This window comes from Oryx dammah, unplaced genomic scaffold (assembly GCF_014754425.2).
Source record: "Oryx dammah isolate SB20612 unplaced genomic scaffold, SCBI_Odam_1.1 HiC_scaffold_8, whole genome shotgun sequence".
In the NCBI taxonomy this organism is placed as follows: domain Eukaryota; kingdom Metazoa; phylum Chordata; class Mammalia; order Artiodactyla; family Bovidae; genus Oryx; species Oryx dammah.
Genome location: NW_024070192.1, coordinates 175610 through 199568, shown reverse-complemented (window position 1 = coordinate 199568; position 23959 = coordinate 175610). Strand labels below are relative to the sequence as shown.

The following is a 23959-nucleotide window of genomic DNA, read 5'->3' as shown; positions in this document are numbered from 1 at the left end:
TTTTTGAAGTTTTATAACCCAGAATTACTATGATTTTTATATCAGTGAAGATCCATAAAGATGCTCTTTGGTAACACCAATATATTTTAAGAAAAACTTCATTTACCTTAAAATGCTTAGTTTGGCATTGCCAATTCTAGGTTAAGCACTGTATATTCTGACGTCTGGGAATCAGATGCTAACTGCCCCAGGCTAAGAAAGCCCCGGGATGGGCGACAGGAGAAGGCACTGCTGGCTGAGAAAGCCAGCACTGGTCATGGACCCTAACAAGCAAACTTGTGATTAAGAAAATAAAGTGAGTGAAAAGATGAGACACTGAAGTCCCTTTCCCCAGATTAGACAGGACAAAGCTTCTTGAATGCATAGACTCCTCAAGTCAGTCAGATGTTAAATATTCTAAAACAGTTACAATAAAATGCTCTGGCAGGCTGCATGTTTTAACAATGACCCTTCTTCGCGGTCTGAAATAGCACAGTAACAGGGGAATGGAAAAAAATATTTGTAAATGATCTCACCATCAGAGGGTTAACTTCCAAAGTACACAAATAACTCATACAACTCAGTATCAAGAAAGCAAACAACCCGGTCAAAAAATGGGCAGGAGACCTAAACAGACATTTCTCCAAAGACATACTGATGCCCAAAAGCATGAAAAGATGCCCAACACCGTTAGTTACTAGAGAAATACAAACTGGAACCACAGTAAGGTGCCACCTCACACTGAGCGGACGGGCTACCATTAAAAAGTCTACAAATAACGAATGCTGAAGAGGGTGTGGAGAAAAGGGTTCCCTCCCACACTGTTTGTGGAATGCAAGCTGGGGCAGCAGCCACTGTGGAAATCAGTGTGGAGGTCCCTTAACAACTAAAGCTAGAGCTACCACGTGATTTAGCCATTTTACTCCCGGGCGTACATCGGGAAAAGACAAAAATTCTCATTTGAAAAGACACATGTACCCCAAGATATGGAAACAAACTCAAGTGTCCATCGACAGATAAATGGATAAAGAAAATGTGTGTGTATATACATATGGGCTTTCCTGACGGCTCAGACAGGAAAGAATCTGCCCACAACGAGGAAGACCCAGGTTCAGTTCCTGGGTTGGGAAGATCCCCTGGAGAAGAAAATGGCAAAACACTCCAGAACTCTTGCCTGGGAAATCCCATAGACAGAGGAGCCTGGTGGGCTACAGTCTGCGGGGTCATAAAGAGTCGGACACAGCTGAGCAACTAACACTCACACGCACACACAAACACACACACACACACAGTGGAATATATGTATGTGTATATGTGTGTGTATATGTGTATATGTGTGTGTGCGTGTGTATATATATATAATGGACTACTACTCAGCTACAAAAAAAAAGAATTTTGCCATTTGCAGCAACACGGATGGACCTGGAGATTATCACACTAAGTGAAGCCAGACAAAGTCTCATGTGGTATCGCTCACATGCAGAATCTGTAAAACAGCACAAGTGAATCTATATGCAAAGCAGAAACAGGCACACAGACGTAGAAAACTTACGGCTATCAAAAGGGGGGAGGGGGATAAACTGGGAGTGCAGGATTAACTAATGTAAACTGCTGTAAATTAAACAGATAAGCAACACAGATTTGCTGTGTAACACAGGGAGCAGTATTCAGTATCTTGTAATAACCCACAATGGAAAACTGATTAATATATGTATGTATACATATATAACTAAATCGCTTTGCTGTACACCTGAAACTAACACAATATTGTAAAGCAGCTATGCTTCAACAAAAAACAAACAAATCTTTAAAATGAAGCTGAAAAATAAGTTGCAAGAAAAGATTATATTTACGTAAGATAATCTTTTAAGTTGCAAGAATTTAAGACTATTAAATTCAATAAGATCTGTCTACTGTCATTATCAAACGAATAAATATTGATTTTTTTCTCACAATCAACTCCTGCTGAAAGGAGAAATGGAGAAGAAAGAAACGCACCTCTTCTAAGCTGGGGAGCGAAGAGGACGACACTGTCCGAGAGGACAGCGGCTGGAGCGGCTCCTGGCCAACAGCGGGCTGGTGGGTCTGCATTTGCACAAAAGGGTTCTGCGGGGGCCTGTGAGGCAGTGGAGGTAGGCCGTAGGGGAAACCCGGCCCCATCAGGTGATTCGGCTGTAAATTAGCGAAAGTCCAAGCTCCATCAGGTGCCAGGTATTTCAGAGGAGGGGTGAGGTGCTCCGATGGCAACGAGAAAGGAGAGCTGAACACCGGGGGCGGCAGGCGCTGTGGGAACGACGGGCTGTTGGCCACTTCCAGGTCTCTGCTGCTGTCAGGGAAGCTTGGAAAGTGGGTGCTGGGGTCTGCGCTGGACGGGGGCGAGGGGGCTGCTGGTGGGCTCCTAGTCTGAATTTGTCTATATTGCAAAAGTCTTGATTGAGGTGGTGGCATTTCAGCTAGTTCCCGTGTTTCACTTTGTTCACGATTAGACAGTTCTCTGAGTAAGTCTTGAAACCTATGTAAGGATGATGAAATATGAGGAGAGCTTAGTCAACTACATGTGTAATTTTTACAGACAAAAGCATAATAACTAGAACTAGCATTAATTCATCTCAAAAGTAAGCATTAATGCTCACAGATGTTGAACTGAAGACACTAAATATACCCAAGTATCTGATTTCTTTCTTCCCCTTGGCTTTAAAAGCAACTGTCCTTGTCTTTCCATGCGTTTGGTAGCTGGCAGTTACAGAAGGTCACGGAACAGTGGACCTTACTCAGAAGGGATTAGGAAACGTTCCACTGCAGTCAAATGACACACCATAAAAACAAATTTAGGAGGAGCACTGAATACTCAAGCATCTGACTCAAAAGAGGGTAGAATTGTGTGCAAAAAATATACTGATAGTAAATTTATAATGCTTAACTTTTGACCTCTAATTTAATCCTGTTCTCTTTGCATTTTTGGCATTATGACTCACAGTGATGGGACATGTCTCTTTCACAAGAGACTGCAAAGCCAGAGGCCACATAAATGCACGGTCCACAGCAGACCTTCCGCGCCTAGGTTTTCACAAAAGTTACTTCTAAACAGGTGTTCTGTATTTTAGAGTCGATCGACAGAACTGTGTAGCAGTTGCCTAGAAGGCGGGCATCCAGTTTCTTTGGGACAGTATTCCCGGATGAGGCTAAAAGGAGGACAGACAACTCGAGAGAGAACAGCGAGGCGGCCCCGCCTCAGGGCCCTGCTCAGCCTGCTGAAGTGAGCGGGAGTCAGCTGTTTCTGACCGTGAGTCCGTGGTTTCCGCTTCGTCTTCGGCACTGCTGGGGAGCTTCCAGTCCGCTCTCGCTGGGGGCTGGTGCAGTCCAACGGGCGGCTGGGGAAGGTGCTGGAGGTGCGGGTGCGGGTGCGGGTGCGGGTGCGGGAACGGGAGGCCACCCTGACTGAGGCAGGCGTGGTGCTCGTCCCACCGCTGCAGCCGCGCGTGCTGCTGCCTCAGGGTCTCCAGAGCCACGCTCCCGTGCACACGCTCTGCAAAGACATTTGCGGCAAGTTTAAGTTTTCAGCATTTAGGGTTTCGAGTTAACTTCTTCAAGAAGTTTTACAATCAGATATTCTCCACAAAGACACGGCTACCGTGTGAGTTTGGAGAAAGCAGGACTTCTAATCTCGCCAGTAACTAAGTCACGGTCACGATGGGGATTCCTCCTCACCTACAGCATGACGTAACCTGGCACCAGCTGTGCGCTTAGCTCTGCACGGCATTTGGAACTGGGTTCTGATCAGTACGCTAAGGGATGTTTTTGGCCAGCATTATGTGAAGCCATGACTCCACCCTGACTCTAATGAATACGGTACAGCGCGCGGCCCTGAAGGGAACACTCAGACGCCGGCCCGCCCCGCGCTGAGCGGAGAACTCACCCAAAGCCTCCCCCACCGGCAGGCCCGGGGGGCTCTCGTCCGGGAAGCTGTTCAGCGGTGAAGGCAGGATGGGGCCGGGCTGCGCCAGGGCGCGCAGGGGACTGTGGCCCTCCGGCAGCACGGCTGGGGGCTGCTGCTCGGGAACCGCCGCCTCCGCGGGCGGGGACTGCGGTCGGTGGGGAACCGCGTTGTTGAAAAAAGCGCCGCCGGGGCCGGCCGCGTAGGCAGGGGAGAGCTGCGGCGGCGGCGGGCCCAGCGGAGGGGCCACCTGACTGGGCTGGGCTGGCACGGGGCTCGGCGGCTCAGGCAAGTGGCTCTGCTGCTGATTCAGCAAGGCGTGCGGCTGCGGAATTGGGAAGGCTGGCCTCGGGAGCTGGGGGAGCGGATGAAAATGACGGCCGGGGATGGCGTACTGAGCGTGGGGGGGGGCGGGGGGAGGAAGGGCTACGGGTCTTGGGGTGAGATTATCTTTGCGATGAAATTTGGGATTGGGATAAACAATGCCGGGACGTGACTCAGGACTTCTGTTCTGTGGGTTTGATTCCAAATCAATCTAAAAAAAAAAACCAGGAGAAATATTTTTTAGCCGCAGAAGATCTAAGTCCTGGGGCTCCCCACCTCTCCTCCCCTCAGCACTTCTAAAGGGTATGCTCCATTCTTATCAGTAGGAGCAGGGGCCCTGCTGCCTAGTAAATCACTTTCTGACAATCAAGAGAATATGCTTTACATCAAGAAAGATGAAACGGAAAAAACAGCATATTAAATCTGAGTCATAAAGAGAGATACTACTATTTTATTAGCATATTGACTTTAAAAACACCATTTTTTAAAAACACTTCCTTCCTTGGAAAGATAACCAATTATTTCCTTCTGATATAAATCACTGAAATGTATTCTTTCTGATTTTATTGCTTTTATACATCTTTTCAAACATCTCCTCAAACATATCTACATTAAAATAAAAAACTTGTATCAACATAAATAACTTTGAAGTGAACAAAAAAATAAGTACTATATCATCTTTGAATAATCAGTTTGGCTGTCAATTTTTGCCATCATTCCTTCAACAAACACTTATTGAGGGCATACCAAGGACACTGTGCCTGGTGTGAGAGATTAAAGGCACAGGAAGTGTGCTTCTGTACCATCAAGAGTGCAGAGCGAGGGCTGGCACCATGGCCCCCAGGCCATTTCCAGTCCACTATCTTCTCGTACGGAAAGCTTTGATGGAACACAGCCACACTCACTCGTTTACATGCCATCTGTGTCTGTTTTCTCACAATGATGGCAGAGGTGAGCAGTTGCAACAGACGCCGTATGGCCCACACAGTCTGAAAATTGCTATCTGGCCTCTTACAGAAAGTTTGCTAAAATCTGGCTCGGAGTCCAGTAGAAGACATCAACACGTAAACGTAAAATTAGAGATGCTGTTAAGAGGATGTGACGTGAGGTCCCACAGCCTGAGAAACTCGAAGATGACTTCACAGAGATGATGACACTTGAGCTGAATCTTTACAAGAGGGTGGAGTTTTCAGTGAGGGAAAGACATACGAGATAAAGGTAACAGCTTACACACTGAGAGAGGACAGAAGAGAAAAAGTACGGTGGACCTGCAGGGATGAGAAGTTTTGTGTACACAGAGCTACAACTAGGCTTGCATGCTAATTTCCTCCTCGTTGACATCAAAGGAAACTTCAACAGCCCAATTACACAAGACCTGGGATGATTCAATACTGAATACAAACATTTTTCTTTTAATCTCATAAACTGTGGTAAGCTACTAAAGGTTTTTAAGCTACGGAGTGCTATCCTTCTCCTGAAACACAAGGGACGTGACTGGAAGAGGAGAGATTAGTTTTCACGGAAACTCCCTCTGAGGCTGGTGATGAAGAAGTAAGGGTGTCTGAGGACAGAAAGTGTCAAGTCCAAAGTTCTCATCTAGCAGGGTGAAATCCTGAGGGTTTAATCTCTAAGGCGAGGTCATCTTCTGATCATGAGAACAATGGCAGAAGGCACCCAGTCATCAAAAGAGCTGCTGAGTAAACTGGGCAAAGGGAGCCTGGTACACGTAAGAGACACATGGAGGTGCCCACGGGGGCCCTGAGAGTAGAAAACATGAGTCTCCAGTCGCACTCACTCGACCAGTGACGTCATTCTCCCCTAACTGGCCCATGAGCACAGACGCGGATGAACAGACAGGGTGAGAGTTAAGGATGGACACAGCAGGCGTGGAGAGAGAGGGACTTGAGAACGTGGAGTCTTCCTTCATTTAACAGCCCTTCACAATCTGAGAGAATGTTTAATGACACAACTATAGCTATGTCTTCACTTACTTTACCATAAGAAGTCTCTAAATTTGAGTCTATCACTGAATAACATAATTTGAGAAAAGTACTCTGATAAATATAATAATGTCGCAAAGAAACAGCAGAGGGAGAGAGTGCAGTGTGCCCATTAGATCCTCATCAAACAACAGAACGTAAAAGGGGAGATAGTTTTCTATAAAACACCAGGATTCTAAGATGATCAGTTAAACTGAATCCATAAGCACAACGCACTCACTGAAGAGTAAATCACGTACCTGTTTGGCTTCTGCGGGTTTCTTCTCCGGAGTCCGAATCTTATTGATTTCAGGGCCAGGATTATTTGTATCAGTTTTACCTAAGAAGATATTTTAAAGCTGTCATACACTGTCTCCAGTAGATGTCACAGATTCCAATGACTATTCAATTTTAGACAAAAAGTAGGATATTTTAAACAGTTTTCACCCATTATTGATTATTACTACTTTGGTTTTGCTCTTAAAATTTTGGAGTTGCAATTTCTCTGCAAGAAGGAAAATTTATAAATGAAGCAAATTTCTTTGACAAGGCAAAAACTCAGTAAGGGATAACCTTAAAACATCAAATAATCCGAAAGGTAACTTCCCATTCTCCAGGAGTTTACAGCCTCATTTTTGCAGACTAGACATAGAAAAGGCCTTGGTGTTCCTGCCTATGTATGGCTTAATACTTTGGCCACTTACAAGTGCAATTAAGTGAAAATGCAAATAATCTGCCAATTTTCTTTAGTAAAAGGATCTAAGATCCCCTGGGGGAAGGCATGCCCACCCACCCCAGTATTCCTGCCTGGAGAATCCCATGCACAGTGGAGCCTAGTGGGGTGCAGTCCACGGGGTCGCAAAAAGCTGGAAATGACTGAAGCAACTTAGCACACATGCATGCAAAGGAATCTAAACTAAATAAAAGATATTCTGAAAAGAATGCAGTTGTAGTTTCAAAAGTAATAGATATCAAACTAAATATAAGTGGATGATAAATAATAAAGGAAGTGTATTAAGGTTAAAAAATCACAATTATAATAGACAAGTAATGCTAGTTCATGCATGTGAAAGGCTTTTAATCTATAAGAACTAACTACTGGATATTCTAAATCTCTTGAAAGAATCCTTAATTTGAGTTCTTCCTTGAAAACATTCTTTTAAGAATGCCACTGGAACTCTGTGCCAAAACAGCCTCACTACTAAACCTCAGAAATGAAAACTACAACACCCAAGATGAAAATACACCAGATGGAGTTAGCAGATTAGACACTGAAGAAGAAAAACCGTGAACCTGAAGGCATTAGCAGTAGAAACAAGGCTTGATGAAATGCAAAAAGAAAAAAAGAATTTTTTTTAAAAATGAAAAGGGCATGCATGAACTGTGGGAAAATTTTAGTTCAGTTCAGTTCAGTCACTCGGCGGCGTCCAACTCTTGCGACCCCATGAACCGCACGCAGCACGCCAGGCCTCCCTGTCCATCACCAACTCCTGGAGTTCACCCAAACGCATGTCCACTGAGTTGGTGATGCCATCCAACCATCTCATGTTCTGTCGTCCCCTTTCCCCCGACTCCTGCAATCTTTCCCAGCATCAGGGTCTTTTCAAATGAGTCAGCTCTTGGCATCAGGTGGCCAAAGTATTGGAGTTTCAGCTTCAATATCAGTCCTTCAAGAAGCCTAATAAATCTATGCCCCAATCAGTAATGCTGAAGAAGCTGAAGTTGAATGGTTCTATGAAGACCTATAAGACCTTCTAGAACTAAAGCTCCCCAAAGATGTCCTTTTCATTATAAGTGATTGGAATGCAAAAGTAGGAAGTCAAGAAATACCTGGAGTAACAGGCAAATTTGGCCTTGGAGTACAGAATGAAGCAGGGCAAAGGTTAATAGAGTTTTGCCAAGAGAACACATCGGTCATAGCAAATACCCTCTTCCAATAAACACAGGAGAAGACTTCATACATGGACATCACCAGATGGTCAATACCGAAATCACACTGATTATATTCTTTGTAGCCAAAGATGGAGAAACTCTATACAGTTAGCAAAAGCAAGACCGGGAGCTGACTGTGGCTCAGATCATGAACTCCTTATTGCCCAATTCAGGCTTAAATTGAAGAAAGTAGGGAAAACCACTAGACAATTCCAAATCAAATCCCTTATGATTATACAGTGGAAGTGACAAACAGATTCAAGGGATTAGCTCTGACAGAGTGCTTGAAGAACGATGGATGGAGGTTCATGACATTGTACAGGGAGCAGGGATCAAGACCATCCCCAAGAGAAAGAAATGCAGAGAGGCAAGATGGCTGTCTGGGGAGGCCTTACAAAGAGCTGTGAAAGGAAGAGAAGTGGAAGGCAAAGGAGAAAAGGAAAGATATACCCATCTGAATGCAGAGTTCCAAAGATTAGCAAGGAGAGATAAGAAAGCCTTCCTCAGTGATCAATGAAAAGAAATAGAGGAAAACAACAGAATGAGAAAGACTAGAGATCTCTTCAAGAAAATCAGGGACACCACAGGAACATTTCATGCAAAGATGGGCTCAATAAAGGACAAAAATGGTACGGACCTAACAGAAGCAGAAGATACTAAGACGAGGTGGCAAGAATACACAGAAGAGCTATACAAAAAACCCAGATAATCACGATGGTGTGATCACTCACCTAGAGCCAGATACCCTGGAATGCAAAGTCAAGTGGGCCTTAGGAAGCATCACTACGAACAAAGCTAGTGGAGGTGATGGAATTCCAGTTGAGCTATTTCAAATCCTGAAAGATGATGCTGTGAAAGTGCTGCACTCAATATGCCAGCAGATTTGGAAAACTCAGCAGTGGCCACAGGACAGGAAAAGGTCAGTTTTCATTCCAATCCCAAAGAAAAGAACTGTCAAAGAATGCTCAAACTACCTCACAATTGCACTCATCTCACACACTAGCAAACTAATGTTCAAAATTCTCCCAGCCAGGCTTCAACAGTACATGAACCATGAACTTCCAGGTGTTCAAGCTGGATTTAGAAAAGACAGAACAACCAGAGATCAAACTGCCAACACCTGCTGGATCACGGAACAGGCAAGAGATTCCGGAAAAACACCGACTTCTGCTTTACTGACTATGCCAAAGCCTTTACCTGTGTGGATCACAACAAACTGTGGAAGTCTTTAAGAGATGTGATTAGCAGACCACCTGACTTGCCTCCTTTGAAGTGTGTATGTAGGTCAAGAAGCAACAGAACTGGGCATGAAACAACGGACTGCTTCCGAATCAGGAAAGGAGTATGTCAAGGTTGTATATTGTCACCTTGCTTATTTACCTTATATGCAGAATACATCATGAGAAATGCTGGACTGGATGAAGCACAAGCAGGAATCAAGATTGTCAAGAGAAATATCAATAACCTCAGATATGCAGATGACACCACCCTTATGGCAGAAGGCAAAGAAGAACTTAGCCTCTTGATGAAAGTGAAAGAGGAGAGTCAAAAAGTTGGCTTAAAAGTCAACATTCAGAAAACTAAGATGGCATCTGGTCCCATCACTTCATTGCAAATAGATGGGCAAACAATGGAAACAGTGACAGACTTTATTTTTGGGGGGAGGCTCCAAAATCAGTGCAGATGGTGATTGCAGCCACGAAATTAAAAGATGCTTGCTCCTTGGAAGAAAAGTTATGACCAATCTAGACAGCACAATAAAAAGCAGAGACATTATTTGCCAACAAAGGTCTGTCTAGTCAAAGTTATGGTTTTTCTCATAGTCATGTATGGATGTGAGAGTTGGACTATAAAGAAAGCTGAGCACCAAAGAATTGATGCTTTGGAACTGTGGTGTTGGAGAAGACTCTTGAGAGCCCCCTGGACTGCAAGGAGCTCCAACCAGTCCATCTTAAAGGAGATCAGTCCTGGGTGTTCATTGGAGGGACTGATGCTGAGGCTGAAACTCCAATACTTTGGCCACCTGATGCCAAGAGCGGACTCATTGGAAAGACCCTGATGCTGGGACTGACTGAAGGAGGGAGGAGAAGGAGATGACCGAGGACGAGATGGTCGGATGGCATCACCGACTCCATGGACGTGTGTCTGAGTGAACTCTGGGAGGTGGTGATGGACAGGGAGGCCTGGCGTGCTGCAGTGTACGGGGTCTCAAAGAGTCAGACACGACTGATTGACTGAACTGAATTGAACTGAATAAATGGGTAGCTGAAATTCCAGAAGAGAAAAAGAGGTGAGATAGAAACAAATTCTAATGTAATAGAAGTCAAAGCTTTCCAAATTTGATGAAAACTGTAAACCCACATATCTAAGAAGCTCAACAAACCCCAAAGCCAAGAAGCATGACTAAAACTACTCCAGGGATATTATCATGATCAAACTACTAAAACTAGTCTAAAAAGAAACTCTTCAGAGTAGTTAGAAGTAGTTGGAGAAAAAAAGACACGTTATATACAGAAAAACAAAGATGAAGATGATGTCACATTTCTCACTGGAAACAATGTAAGCAAGAAAACGAAAAGATAAAAACTATCAACCAAGATTCTCTACCCTGGAAAAACCTTTAAAAAATGATAGTGAAAGAAAAACACTTTCAGACATATAAATGCTGAAAGAATTCATCACCAACAGGCTTGAAGTACAAGGAGTGTAAAAGAAGTCCCTCAGGCAGAAGAAAACTTATTCAAATCAAAACATGAATATCAAGATTATCAGAAATACTAACTACATGGAGATACAAAAGATTATTTCTCTTATTATTTAAAACACTGTAAAAAGATATATGGTTATTTCAATGAAAATAATAACAATGTTTGGGGCTTATAACATACATAAAAGTAAAATGCATGAAAACCATACTTGAAGGCCAGAAGAGGAAAAACTGGAAGACTGGAATGTTCTCCTGCTAACCTTAAGTGATGAGACATAGAAGGGAAAGTGAGCTGTGGTAAATTAGAGATGAAAGCTATCAGCCTTAAAGCAGATACTAAACTGATAAAAAGAGCTACAGCTAATAATCCAACAAAGGAGATAAAATGGAAATAAAAAACATGCAACTAATTCAAAAGAAGGCAGAATCAAAGGAAAAAGGGAACAAAACCAGATTGGACAAATTTAAAACAGATAGGAAGATGATAAAATAACTCTATCAATAATCACATCAAGTATAAATGTTCTAGATCTCCAAACTAAACGGCAGAGATTGTCACATTAGATTTTTTGTAAACTAAAAGAAATGCACTTTAAGTATAAAGATACAAACAAATTAAAAATAGAAGTTAAAACAAATACTGTGCTATCACTTGCCAAAAGAAAGCTGAAGTGTCTGCACTGATGTTCAGCAAAGTAGAGCACAGAGCAAAGAATATTATCAGAGATAAAGAAGTCCATTCCAGAATGAAAAATGCGTTAATTAATCCAGAGTTGCTGCTGTTCAGTCGCTCAGTTGCGTCTGACTCTTTGTGACCCCATGAACTGTGGTGTGCAAGGCTTTCCTGTCCTTCACTAACTCCCCGAGTTTGCTCAAACTCATGTCCAAGAGCATAGAATCCTAAATGTTTATGTACCTAACATCAGAAACTTCAAAAATCATCAAGCAAAAGTCAAAGGAAAAATAAACACCAATGATATTTGGAGAATTCAGTATTCCTCTCTCAATATCCATTTTTTAACAGGTAGACAGAAAATCAGCAAAGACAAAGCAGCCTTGAACAGTCCTATCAAGCAACCTGACCTGCAGCACTGGAGTGCTCCACTCTCATCCAATGTGCATGGAGCATTAGAAAGACCACATCCTGAGCTGCAAAACAAATCTCAGTAAGTTCAAAAGGGTTCAAGTCATGCAAAGTGGGTTCCCTTATCACAACTGAATTAAAACTAGAAAGCAGTAAGAGAAAAATACTTAAGAAAATCTCTAAGAATTCACCTAAATTCACCTTTGTAAATAATCTATGCATCTAATTTTAAGAGAAATCAGAAAGTGTCCTGGACTGAATGAAATAAGGATATAACAGTGGGATTCTGTAGGATGCACCACTGGGGAGACACTATACCAATCTAGGCCCTAACCTTAACAAAATACATGCAAGATTTGTAGTTTGAAAAAAAAATTTTTTTTAAGGCAGAAAGTAAAGACTTTAAAGAAGAGAGAGACACTCTGTTCATATATCAGAAAATTAAACATGAAGATGTCAGTTCTCCCCCAAAACTGACCCACAGATTCAACCAATTCTAATCAAAATCCCAGCAGGCTTTTTAGTAGAAACTGACAAGCTCATTCTAAAATGTAGGTGAAAATGCAAAGGACCTGGAATAGATTCTTCTGAAAAAGAAGAATAAAGTTGGAGGACTCATACTACCTGATATCAAGACTTTCATAAAGCTATAGCACTCAAGAGGAGCACATTTGGCAAAAATAAGCACGTGCACCAGCAGAAGACAGCAGCCTTCACACCTGTGGGAAACTGATTTTAACAAAGGCACCAGGTGATTTTAACGGAGGAAAAATGGTGTTGGCTGTTTACAACAGCCAGGACATGGAAGCAACCCAGATGTCCATCAGCAGACGAATGGATAAGAAAGCTGTGGTGCACATACACAATGGAGTATTACTCAGTTATTAAAAAGAGTGCATTTGAATCAGTTCTAATGAGGAGGATGAAACTGGAGCCTATTATACAGAGTGAAGTAAGCCAGAAAGAAAAACACCAATACAGTATATTAAGGTTTCTATATGGCATTTAGAAAGATGGTAACAATGACCCTATATACAAGACAGCAAAAGAGATGCAGATGTAAAGAACAGGCTGTTGGACTCTGAGGGAGAAGGCGAGGGTGGGATGATCTGAGAGAAATAGCACTGAAACATGGATATTACCATATGTGAAACAGATCGCCAGTCCAGGTTCAATGCATGAGACAGGCGCTCAGGGCTGGTGTGCTGGGATGACCCTGAGGGATGGGGAGGGAGGTGGGAGGGGGGTTCAGGATGGGGAACACATGTACACCCATGGCTGACTCATGTTAATGTATGGCAAAAACCACTACAATAATGTAAAGTAATTAGCCTCCAATTAAAATAAATTATTTTTGTAAAAAATAAATTAAAAAAATGGTGTTGGAACAACTGAGCATACATATATGCAAAATAAAATGATCATAAAGAAAATTTTCAATTCTTACCTCGTACCGTATATAAAAATTAACTCAAAGTAGACCCTAATATAACAGCTGAAACTATTAAACTTCTAGAAAAAAACACAGAAGGCAAAAAAGTTTCAGACATAATGCCAAAAATATGGCACATAGAAGAAAAACAAAATGAATAAACTGGACTTCATCAAAATGGAAACTTCGATTCTTTGCAAGATACTGTTAAGAAGATTAAAAGGCAAGAGACAACCTAGAAGAAAATATTTTCAAAATGCACATCTAATTTAAGATTTTTATCCAGAATGTATAAGGAACTCTTATAACTTAGTGAGACAAGCCAGTAAAAAAGTAGACAAAAGATATGAATAGACACCGCATCAAAGACGTATACATAACAAGTAAACCCAACGAAAAGACACTCAACCTCACTTGCCACCAGGACCATGCAGAACGACACAGTAATTGGATGCTATCAGATATCCATGAGCAAGGGTAAAATTTAAAAAGCTGATGGCGCTAAGAACTAAAGAGCACTGAGGAGCAACTAGAAATCTCACACACGGTAGAAATTAAAAATGGTTTTGGTCACTTTGGAAAACAGTTTGGCAGTTTCTTACAAAGTTAACAAAAGTGCCAACACAACAGATTGATCCTGGGTATTCACCCAAGAGAAATGAAAATATGTTCGACACATGTTCATAGCAGCTTTACTCATGACAGCCAAAAATCAGAAATAACTAAGGACAGATAAAAACAATCAGTGGACAGATAAAGACAGTATAGTTCATCCATACAAGGGACTACTAGTCAACAGCAGAAAGGAACAAACAACTGATACAGACAACACAAATTAATCTCAAAAGTTTAAATTAAGCGAATGAGCCCAGACACTACGATTTAATTGACATGACAGACGAAAGACAAAAGTACAGGGACATAAGTCAGAGGAGCAGTCGCCCAGGGCTGGGGCTGGAGGAGGAGACCGCACAGGAGTAAGAGGGTGTCTCCAGGGTAACGTGAAAACTCGGAATCTCGACACTGGTGGTGGTGAGCACCTCTATATATGGGCCAAAACACATCAAACTACATTTTGAAAGGCTGAATTTTACCATGTATAAATTATACCCCAATAAACTAGACTTTAAAATATACAGAGGGTAATTTTTCCTTATTTGTAAATTCTAGTAGACAAGAGACTAGGATTTGCACAAGAAATAACCACTTTAAACCAATTATTGCCAGAGTAGTCATTCATGTTTAGTATGCTACAAAAATATTTTGCATCAACAAAAATGTTTAAGGGGAGAGAGCTTACTATCTCAGTTTTAAATGATTATCATTTAAAATAATCTAAATACTAGCATTTTTTTCAGAAAATGGACAATATCGATTGTAAGTGACAGGCTGCTTGCCAATTATGCATATCTGTGCACGTATCTGTGCGTTCTGGAGAGAGGACCCGGGGCTTTCACGTCGGATTCCTCCTCAAAGAGCTCTTCGACGAACGAGCTAACAATCGTCCTGCTAGAGGAACTTTACACGGTGATACTGCTGGGCACGTCATCAACTTATGAGCATGAGAACAATGGAGCCGCTCACCGTTTCGACTTTGCTCATGTGGATCCTTCTCCTGATGCTGATTCTGTGGCGGCCCTACGCTGGCAGGTGGGTGGTGCCCAAGGCCGTAAGGAATAGGAGACCCACGTCCATGTGTCTGTAAGAGGTTCATGTTGTAGGCCATTGCTGCCTGGTGTGTAATGATTCGAGGATCAACTGCAAACCTGCCCTGGTATCCTGTCCATGGCACCTAGGTTATTACAAGAAATAAAATAATTGCTTTAAGGACATTTTGGCAGTCAAACTGCTATAGTGCTATTAATTAGGAAAGAGCAAACACACAGAGATGTTAATTCTACCAAACTGAATAATTACAAAACAAATGTTGATAGTAACAACTGGTAGGCTGATGGTTGTATCTTAACTGGCTCTTTGAATCTTTAGTGTGGAAGGGAAAGTTGATCATTTCCTGTACACACTAGGTTAGAAGAAATCAAGGACTTAAAAATAGGTATTAACAATTATTTTTTGAGGCATCAAATCATTTTATAGACTTGAATCATTTTCCTTCAATATGAATGTACATACGTAACAGATTACCGGGAAAACTGCCTTTTAAAGTCATAACTGTATAGATATATGGTTTAATAAACTTGAATAAAGGAACAGGGAAAAAATTTAAGAAAGAATTCAGTCTAAAGAGTCTCAACTCAAAAAAGTATGTATGACTATTCTTTTATATGAATAACCAAATCATTTAAGGTTCATTTACTGTCAGCAAAATTCAAACAGGTCACTAGTTTAACAATGCTTCTGATTAATTAAACTACAGAAACAGAAAATTTCTTTAGGTGTGTCTAAATATATAATTACTGCATATTAACATAAAAGGAATAAATACAATGACATCTGAGCTACCATCTCTATTATTTTAATATAACTGTTAAATGCAGACTCTTAGAAATCTTATATAATAAAAGCCTCTGTGACCTAGTGAAATGAAATCTAGATCCTAAGCGACTTACTATTTAAAGGAGATGATGTATAATGTTGCCAGGCTGTCTGGGAGGAAATAACTCAGCTAAAATTGAAAGTCTATGGGGAGTCGACATAAATGAGATACTTCTTACTGCCAGTTTTCCTCACTGGCCGCCGTGACTGTGAACTACCATGACCAACACGGCTGAAAAGGTCAGCAGCTATGCATTTATCCACTTTGGGCGTGTGGACAGGGGTGTCCAAGATCCTTGACAATGATCACCTCTATCTGAAAGTACAGTACTTGTCTTAAATGAAAGAAATATTTTCTAGGCTAAAAATTCCTGAATTTGGAAATATTTGTTTAACAGTAAATTTTTCACTTACCAAAATATTCAAAAACCTTAGAGAAAATAAAAATGAGCTTTCCATAAGATGGAAGCCCTCTAAAAATCTAGGCAGTCTTAGAAATGACTTAATAATGTTTTTAAGTACAGGCAGGATTTCGCAAGGAAGGTGTGGAATTCCTCAGATATGTTTAGATCCAAGGGAGCTAGACTACTCTATGCCTTTCTGTCTCCTTCTTAGGAAGCGTTAGTGAATTATATAGGAATGAGAAAGCAAAAGATGAAATAAAAACATCACTTTACAAAACAAGAGTCCAATTTACTAGCTCTGTTAACTTTTAGCCCAACTTTTCCCAGTAAAAATATTTAAAACAATACAAAGGCTTCTCAATCAAGACATCCTATCTACAGATTTCTTCACAGCCACTGACAATCCAGTAACAAACCGTAATCAACAATTCACATTTTTTGGGTCGTAAGAGCTGCTTTTAAAGAAGCTTACAGGCATTGAAAAGCTGAAAAAAGAGACTGGTAGAACACTAATTGGGTAGTAATTTAGTGAAGCCCATTTTATCTCATTCGACAGAGAGTCTCTTAAACAGCTACTTACAGGTAAAGGCACGGACATAACGACATTCCCTCCATAGACAGCAGGTACATAAAGAATACTCGTCCCAGTGTGAGGATCGATTCTTTGAACAGGGCTTGGAGATTTCCCCAAATTTGGGTGAGGTCCAAGAGGAGGTGGAGGAGTATATGCTCTGATAGGATTGCCAATAAGCACAGAGGGATTGGGCTGAACTGAAAAACGAATAGAAAAAGGACATAGTAGCTCTGCATACTGACATAGACAAAAATAATTAAAGTCATCCCATGGCAAAATATATTTCCTCGGTTTGCCATAAGGTATCTCATAATCAAAGAGTTATCAGTGTGGAAGAGTAAAGCATATTAAAAAAGCAATCATTTTACCACATTCACTGAAAGTACTTGACTTGAGAGGTACAATGTATTCCTTTTATAAACTTCCCCACAAGGGAAGTCCAAGAATACTGGAGTGGATAGCCTATCCCTTCTCCAGCGGATCTTCCAGACCCAGGAATCCAACCGGGGTCTTCTGCATTGCATGTGGATTCTTTACCAACTGATCTATCTGGGAAGCCCTTTTATAAACTAGCGTAATTGTAAATGTCTTGCAAGGAGCTGGAGACATGGCTTCCAAGAGAGACAACCGTACATACAACACGTAAGCATGCATGTACAGTCAACGTTCTTCGAAGAGTAGGAAACATGCACAATTCTTCAGCATCAACTCCTGACCTGCAACTGTTACACAGTCATGTGCAAAATGGTTAAGCAATTATTGCTTTAAAAGTATAATTCTGAAAATTTTTAAAATTTTTTGTGCTTTTTCTAATTCTGCAACATTTTGAATCAAATAAACTTTATCTTAAAATGTATAAACAAACATTTGTAGGATATCAATGATATATCAATATTATATCCAAACCTTATACTGCACAGGAGGCTTAAATGTTCATCCTCACAACTTCTATAGTATGTACCTTGGTGCCCTTGACAGATATGATATCAAAGCATTCATAAGAACAGTTGTGTTAAATAAAAGTTGGCTGAGTCCCAAAGTGTCTGTGTGTGTGTGTGTGTCCCTCTCCCCATGAAATTTGGGATAAATGTCTTACATCACAAAAACAAGCTTTCATAGGACTAATTCTTCCACTTACCAATTCCATCATTCTGGAAATGATCATTCTGGGTATGATGGAGGCTTTTCCCCTTTACAGAAAAACACAAATGTATAATTTAAACATACCTAATATGAAAGAACAATAACCATTTTCCTAGTCCCATGCAAAAGAAACATCTGTAACAACAATTAGAATTTGAAGATTGTGAGTCTGTAGTTAATAACCATTCGATGCCTCTGAGCTGAGTTTCTGCTTTAAACACTAAGTCATGGTGCTAGGCCTCAAGTTTCCTCAACTTCAAATTAAGGGAACTTAAAATTTTTTTTTCTTTTTAAATGAGTTTTTATGTTAAAAGAAATATGCACCAATATGACTGATACCTAAATTCTGTTCCTTTGCAGCTTCTCTATCAATTCTCTATGAATTAGATGAGGATGTAAAAGCTCTTTTTGAGGGAAACGTATCAGTCTTCAACTCTTGAGGATAAGAACCTTTAAAATAATGACATGGACGTAAACATGCTTTGGGTGTACGATATTTTGAGTATGATTCATGGTGGTCTTACCCTGTAAAATTTACTGAGTGAACAGGAAAATACATAGTGTCATAATCTGCTTAAGATAATGTACAAATTTTCTAGAGTGGAATGTGGCAGTGCCTGTCAAAAGCATCAGAGATGTACATACATTTTAACACAGTGATCGCACTCGTGGGAATCTAAATGTCCATCGAGAGAAAGTTTATTAAAATAAGCAATGGCAGATTCATACAGTGGCATTAAAAATGACGTCTCTGGGGCAGAAATAACACTTGAAGAAACAATGGCTGTGCGTGTCTAGACTTTAAAACATTTTTTTTCTCTTTTCATGGGCTGAACTGAACACACTAAGTCACTGTACAGCACAAGTAAGCACACCATACAACTCACCCTTCAGCCACATGAATGTTTTATTTTGTATATCACACCTGAAAACTCAAGGAGGGGTAATGGCTACAGCAAGAAGAAAAGTTCATTCTTGACCAGAGCAAAGGTCAGCGATGTCTCATTTATCTCCCTGTCAGCACTCTAAATACCCAGATCATCCAGCTGGTTAGAGATGGGTATGCAAGGGCAGCTAAGCTCTAACTCTTAAAAAGTTTTAAAAAAACCCAAAAACAGTCCAAGAAGAATCAGAGTTGGTTCATTAACCAGAGGAGGTTCACAGTAACTGTCATTAGCTATAAAACAAAACCAAAACCGAGCTTCTAAGGAAGAGAGAAGAGGAAAGAAAAGCAGGCAGAAGAAAGGAGAGAAAGTGAGAAGGCGTACACGGCAAGGACGGCAGCACAAGCAGTTAGGAGTGAGAACAGGAGCAGCCACAGGCAGACGCTCGGCAGAAGAAAGGAGAGCCGGTGGCACAGAGCTGAGATCGGTCCAAGAGGTTAACAAACTGTTCACATTTCTTAGCCAGTAAACCTGCCAACCAGGGGAAACTGTGTAGCAGGTGGAGAAAACACAGCGGTGTAGTCAGTGTGGGAGGCAGAACAGCCCCCCAGAGACACGCCCACCTCAATCCCTGACCCCATGTTCTGGGGCAAAGGGGACTCGGCAGATCCAACTAAAGACAATGCAGGAAGATTATCCTGGATTATCTGGGTGGATCCAGTCTAATCACATGAGCCCTAAACCCAGAGAAATCTCTCCAGCTGGAGTCAGAGATGCGGTGGAAAAGGCAGTCAGGGGTGTGGCAGAAGGGGAGTCAGAGATTCCAAGGGACAGAAGGCTGCCTGCTGACAGCTCTGAGACGCAGGGCCACAGGGGGAACTGGAGAGAAGTCAGCAGAGGCTAAACATGGCTCCCAGGGGACAGCCAGCAAAGAGACAGGAACCCCAGTCCTTACAGCCACAAAGACCGGATTCTGCCAACAGCCTGCATGACCTTAGGTAAGGGCCCAGCTGACCAACACCTTGATCCTGGCCTCCTGAGGCACACAGCCAAGAAACCAACCAAAACAGCCTAGACATCTGACTCAAAGAAATGTGAGATAGTAAATGCGTGTTGTTTCAAGTCACTCAGTGTGTGCTAACTTCTAACAGCAGCAATAGGAAACCAACACAGAGAGTAATCACAGTCTAGAGCAGACAATATACATCAGCACTGTGGGTGCTACGTTGATCACCTGAGTGGAAAAGAAACTTGGAAAGATAACACCCACATCTCAGGGCTGCTGTGATGACTCTGCTGAAGGACCTGAATTTCTGGGACTTTATCTGTTTACGTCCTTAGTGATTCCCTGAACCTACAACATCTCCTGGCCCAATGAATATTGTTGAATAAATGGGGGAAAAAAGCAACTCGGGGACTCTCACATTAAAGACAGTACACTATCTTCAAGCGCAACCAGCACCGGTTCCCTGTGGTTCAATGCAGGAAAACTCGTCCAGTGTGTTCAGACCTGGTGTGCAACGGCAGGGCAGTAAGCGTGCGTGGTCTATGTAAAATACACACTGTTTGGTAGCATATGAACAAAATAATAATGCACCAGTAAGCTGGGACTAACTGTAAAAGTCATTCCATGATGATAATTCCAAACTTTTGTGAATAAATCTCAGAAAGTATGCATACCTTTGGTAGAAAGATCGTAAGTAAATGCAGTTCATATCATCTACTTTTTGAAGATTGTTTTTTTTTTTAACCCCACCGTTTATTCAGTCAATTAATTATTTTTCATTCACTCATTCTTTCATCACTTTCCATTTATTCATTCAACAAATGTCTGTGAGGGCCCACGACATGCCCACCGTGGCTGCTGCTGCTGCTGCTAAGTCGCTTCAGTCGTGTCCGACTCTGTGCGACCCCATAGCCGGCAGCCCGCCAGGCTCCCCAGTCCCTGGGATTCTCCAGGCAAGAGCACTGGAGTGGGCTGCCATTGCCTTCTCCATGAAAATATTCCATGAATGAATTTCAGTAACTCTTAAACATTCCACAAAACATTCCACGTCTCAGCGAGGAGAAAAAAAGCTACCTGATTGATAAACAGCTGGGGGCATGCTTTCCTGCCAGAGATGGTCCTGAGAAAGCAGGTCCCAGAGCGTGTTCAAGCATCACCCAGCCCTGGATGACTTTATGTACATTAAATCTTGCTGTGATTTTAAGTCTTAGCCCAACATTAACAACACTAAGCTTTAACATTTCTTACACACAGAACTGTATTAAAGGTCAAACATTAAGGAAACTTGGGGCAGGGGAACGACATGGCTAATGTCATGTTTTCAGAAATAGCATTTTTATTGCAGTGAAGTAAATTCCCCTTCATCAAAAGATTCTGGCATATGAAATAAATTATCCAAAATTTGTTTCAAAATTTTCCAATGTGTATATGCGGTGGTGGTAGAGTGAGAGCAGTGGGCTGTAGGTGAAACAAAATTAAAGATAAATTGATAGTTAAATGAAGCCAAATGATACGGACTTCCTTATACTATTCTATTTATGTATATATTTGAAATTTTCTACAGTAGAAACCTAGATTAAAAAAAAAAAGATTCCAGTACAAATTCAATCTTCAAAACAATTTAATAGAAATAAAGTACTGGGGAGTGAAGGGAAATATGATGACAAAAATAACCTTTGACTCACTATACCTTAGTTATCTCAAGTCACTATTATTACATATGAACAAATAATAACTTTAAATAGCCAGGTATATAAACAATTTAGTGAACCACTGTGTTAGTGACAGTAAATAACAGATGATATCCACTGGATCAATGAAGAAAATTTCCTAAAAAGTTAAAAAAAAAAACTCGGAAAACAGCTACTGTGGCCTTTAATTACACAATCTTCCAGTTGAAAGAAGAAAGCCACATGGCACTCTCCTGGACGCATCACAATCTTTATTTCCTTATCAGACCCTTACTGAGCACCCACTCTGTGCAGAAAGGGGCTAGGCGCTAGGTACCATAAAGAGTACAAAGACTAGGGTTTTTGGCTTCAGGGAGCTTACAGTTTTAGAAAAGCAAGCGGATTCAATACATATTTTCTTTACCTTTAAGATAAAAACAAAAGCAAACTTCAGGATCTTGCTTAGGGCCAGTACACATCAGTATCATGGCTTAAATATAGCCATACCTATCATACACTGATTAATGTGAACACTGGCCAATTAAAAGTTTATTGTAGTTATGGTATTTTAAGAATGTGCAAAAGGTATAATGTCTTTGCAACATTTTAAATAAAAAACAATAAAGTTTAAGAGTTTCTAACTGGGTTTCCACTCTTCACACACTTTAAGCTACTTGCTGCTCCTGAGAGCTCACACTCTCTCATGCCTCTTGCTTTTCGTCTGAGCTCCTTATTGGGCATCACTCACTCATCTTCTAAGCACCTATGACAAGCCAGATGCTGTTCTGGGCACAGAGGTTGAGTTTCTGACACATCTCCCCACTCTTGCCCTCACTCCACTCACTTGGTGCTCTCTAAGCAACATCTCCATAGTGGAAACAACCCTAAACTTCCACACTTGTGGAATGTACTTCCTCTGACCATCATCCCTCCAACGTCTACCACAGCAAGACTGGAGCCAATCTGCTTCTCTAGCACATACTGTAATGGCTGTCACAGGGAAGAAACTTAGCTATTTGATAAATAAGTTGATTATTAGTTTGTTCATAGTTTAAACTTTAGAAATCTAGAGGATTCAGTTATGCAAAATGCTTAATCTCCTAGCAATCCCAAATCACTGAAGCATTACTGCACATCAGGTCCATTTCTATTAAGCTCAGACAACAGTATATTAACACAGGAAAATCAGTTTTCATCTCAGTTTAATACCTACTCAGCTAAAAGGTTCAAGATATTAAACCAATAATTACTTCTTACACCTTATGTTTTACGTTTTTAAAATGAAGCCCCAAACTGGCATACTCTCTCAATCCATGTCAGTAAATTTAATATCATGCTGATGACTATAAATACACCCCCAAAACCAGAATAAATACTAAACAGGCCACTCTCATAGCTTTCTTTTCTAGATGGTAAGTGCAAGCATTTCTTTTTTTTCAGGCAATCTAGCAAATAAACAGCTGTTTCTGCCCAAAATAACTATAGTTCAAAAGTAGAAATGGCCTTGATTCCCCCACATCCAATCCCAATGCCTGGACTGTTTCTTACAACAAATACTTAACAACAAACAATTCAAGTTATCTTCAGGAAGTTGGCCAATTTTCTCACTGTGTCAAATACCACTTGAAACCAGCTGATCATCAACAACAGATGAAAACTATTTTCTTTATACAAATATTGTTATAATAATACTATTCCTTGTTAAAAAAAAAAGTGCTGTAAGAGCATGGTTTTAATACGTGTGATAGGCTTTTAAGCTGCTTTGTCTTGCTAAAGTATGTCTATCATTAGAGAGGACTGGGAGATTATACTAAACGAAGGACCCAATCAGGTCCTTGAAAACGTTTTGAGGATGATAATGCCATCAAGTAGCATGGCTGAACAACACACCGTATTTTCACTTATATGCCCACACTGGACAAGCTCCTTGCAGAAACTGCTGGCTGCCAACCCCAACACTTAAAGTGACCCGAGGCCCAAAACAGCTCTAACCCTCAGCATGTTGTCTCGCTTCAACCTCTTCAGTTTTACTAATGGCTTTACCTTGGGGGGTGATTGCTGTGGTTTGTTGGTGTTTCCTGTGTGCTGTACTCTTAGAGCCCGGGGGATAAATTCAGGTGCCAGTGGATTCAGCACGTATGTCTTCTTTAGTTCTAAAGCCTCTAGCTGAGCTTTGATCTGTTCAAAAGTGATTCCATGCAGGCTATTGTTTTCATGACACAGGGCAATAAACCGCTCCCAAAATTTCCTACAGAAAAGATTTAGATCAGTTTGCAATTCAAGTGGACAAGATCACAGAAATGACTATAAGCAACTAAAGATAATTTAGGGTCCCCTTTCCCACTCTAACCCCAAACCCTTAGGTCCAGTATTCATCTATGATTCAGGTATAATCTTCCCACCAGATCACAGGA

The 23959-nt window shown here is 41.1% G+C and overlaps 1 protein-coding gene across 3 annotated transcripts in view; it reads right to left on the bottom strand.

Annotated features, from left to right (window-relative positions):
- HELZ (helicase with zinc finger) overlaps positions 1-23959 on the bottom strand; it is a 149428-nt gene that overhangs the window by 24796 nt on the left and 100673 nt on the right. For all 3 annotated transcript variants that reach the window (XM_040244371.1, XM_040244372.1, XM_040244373.1), the window contains 8 exons: positions 23589-23793; positions 17981-18032; positions 16849-17039; positions 14956-15163; positions 6477-6556; positions 3896-4448; positions 3262-3505; positions 1978-2491 (listed from right to left, as the gene is read on the bottom strand). In XM_040244371.1, the coding sequence (XP_040100305.1) occupies positions 1978-2491; positions 3262-3505; positions 3896-4448; positions 6477-6556; positions 14956-15163; positions 16849-17039; positions 17981-18032; positions 23589-23793 (2047 nt within the window). The remainder of the gene's footprint in view (positions 1-1977; positions 2492-3261; positions 3506-3895; positions 4449-6476; positions 6557-14955; positions 15164-16848; positions 17040-17980; positions 18033-23588; positions 23794-23959) is intronic.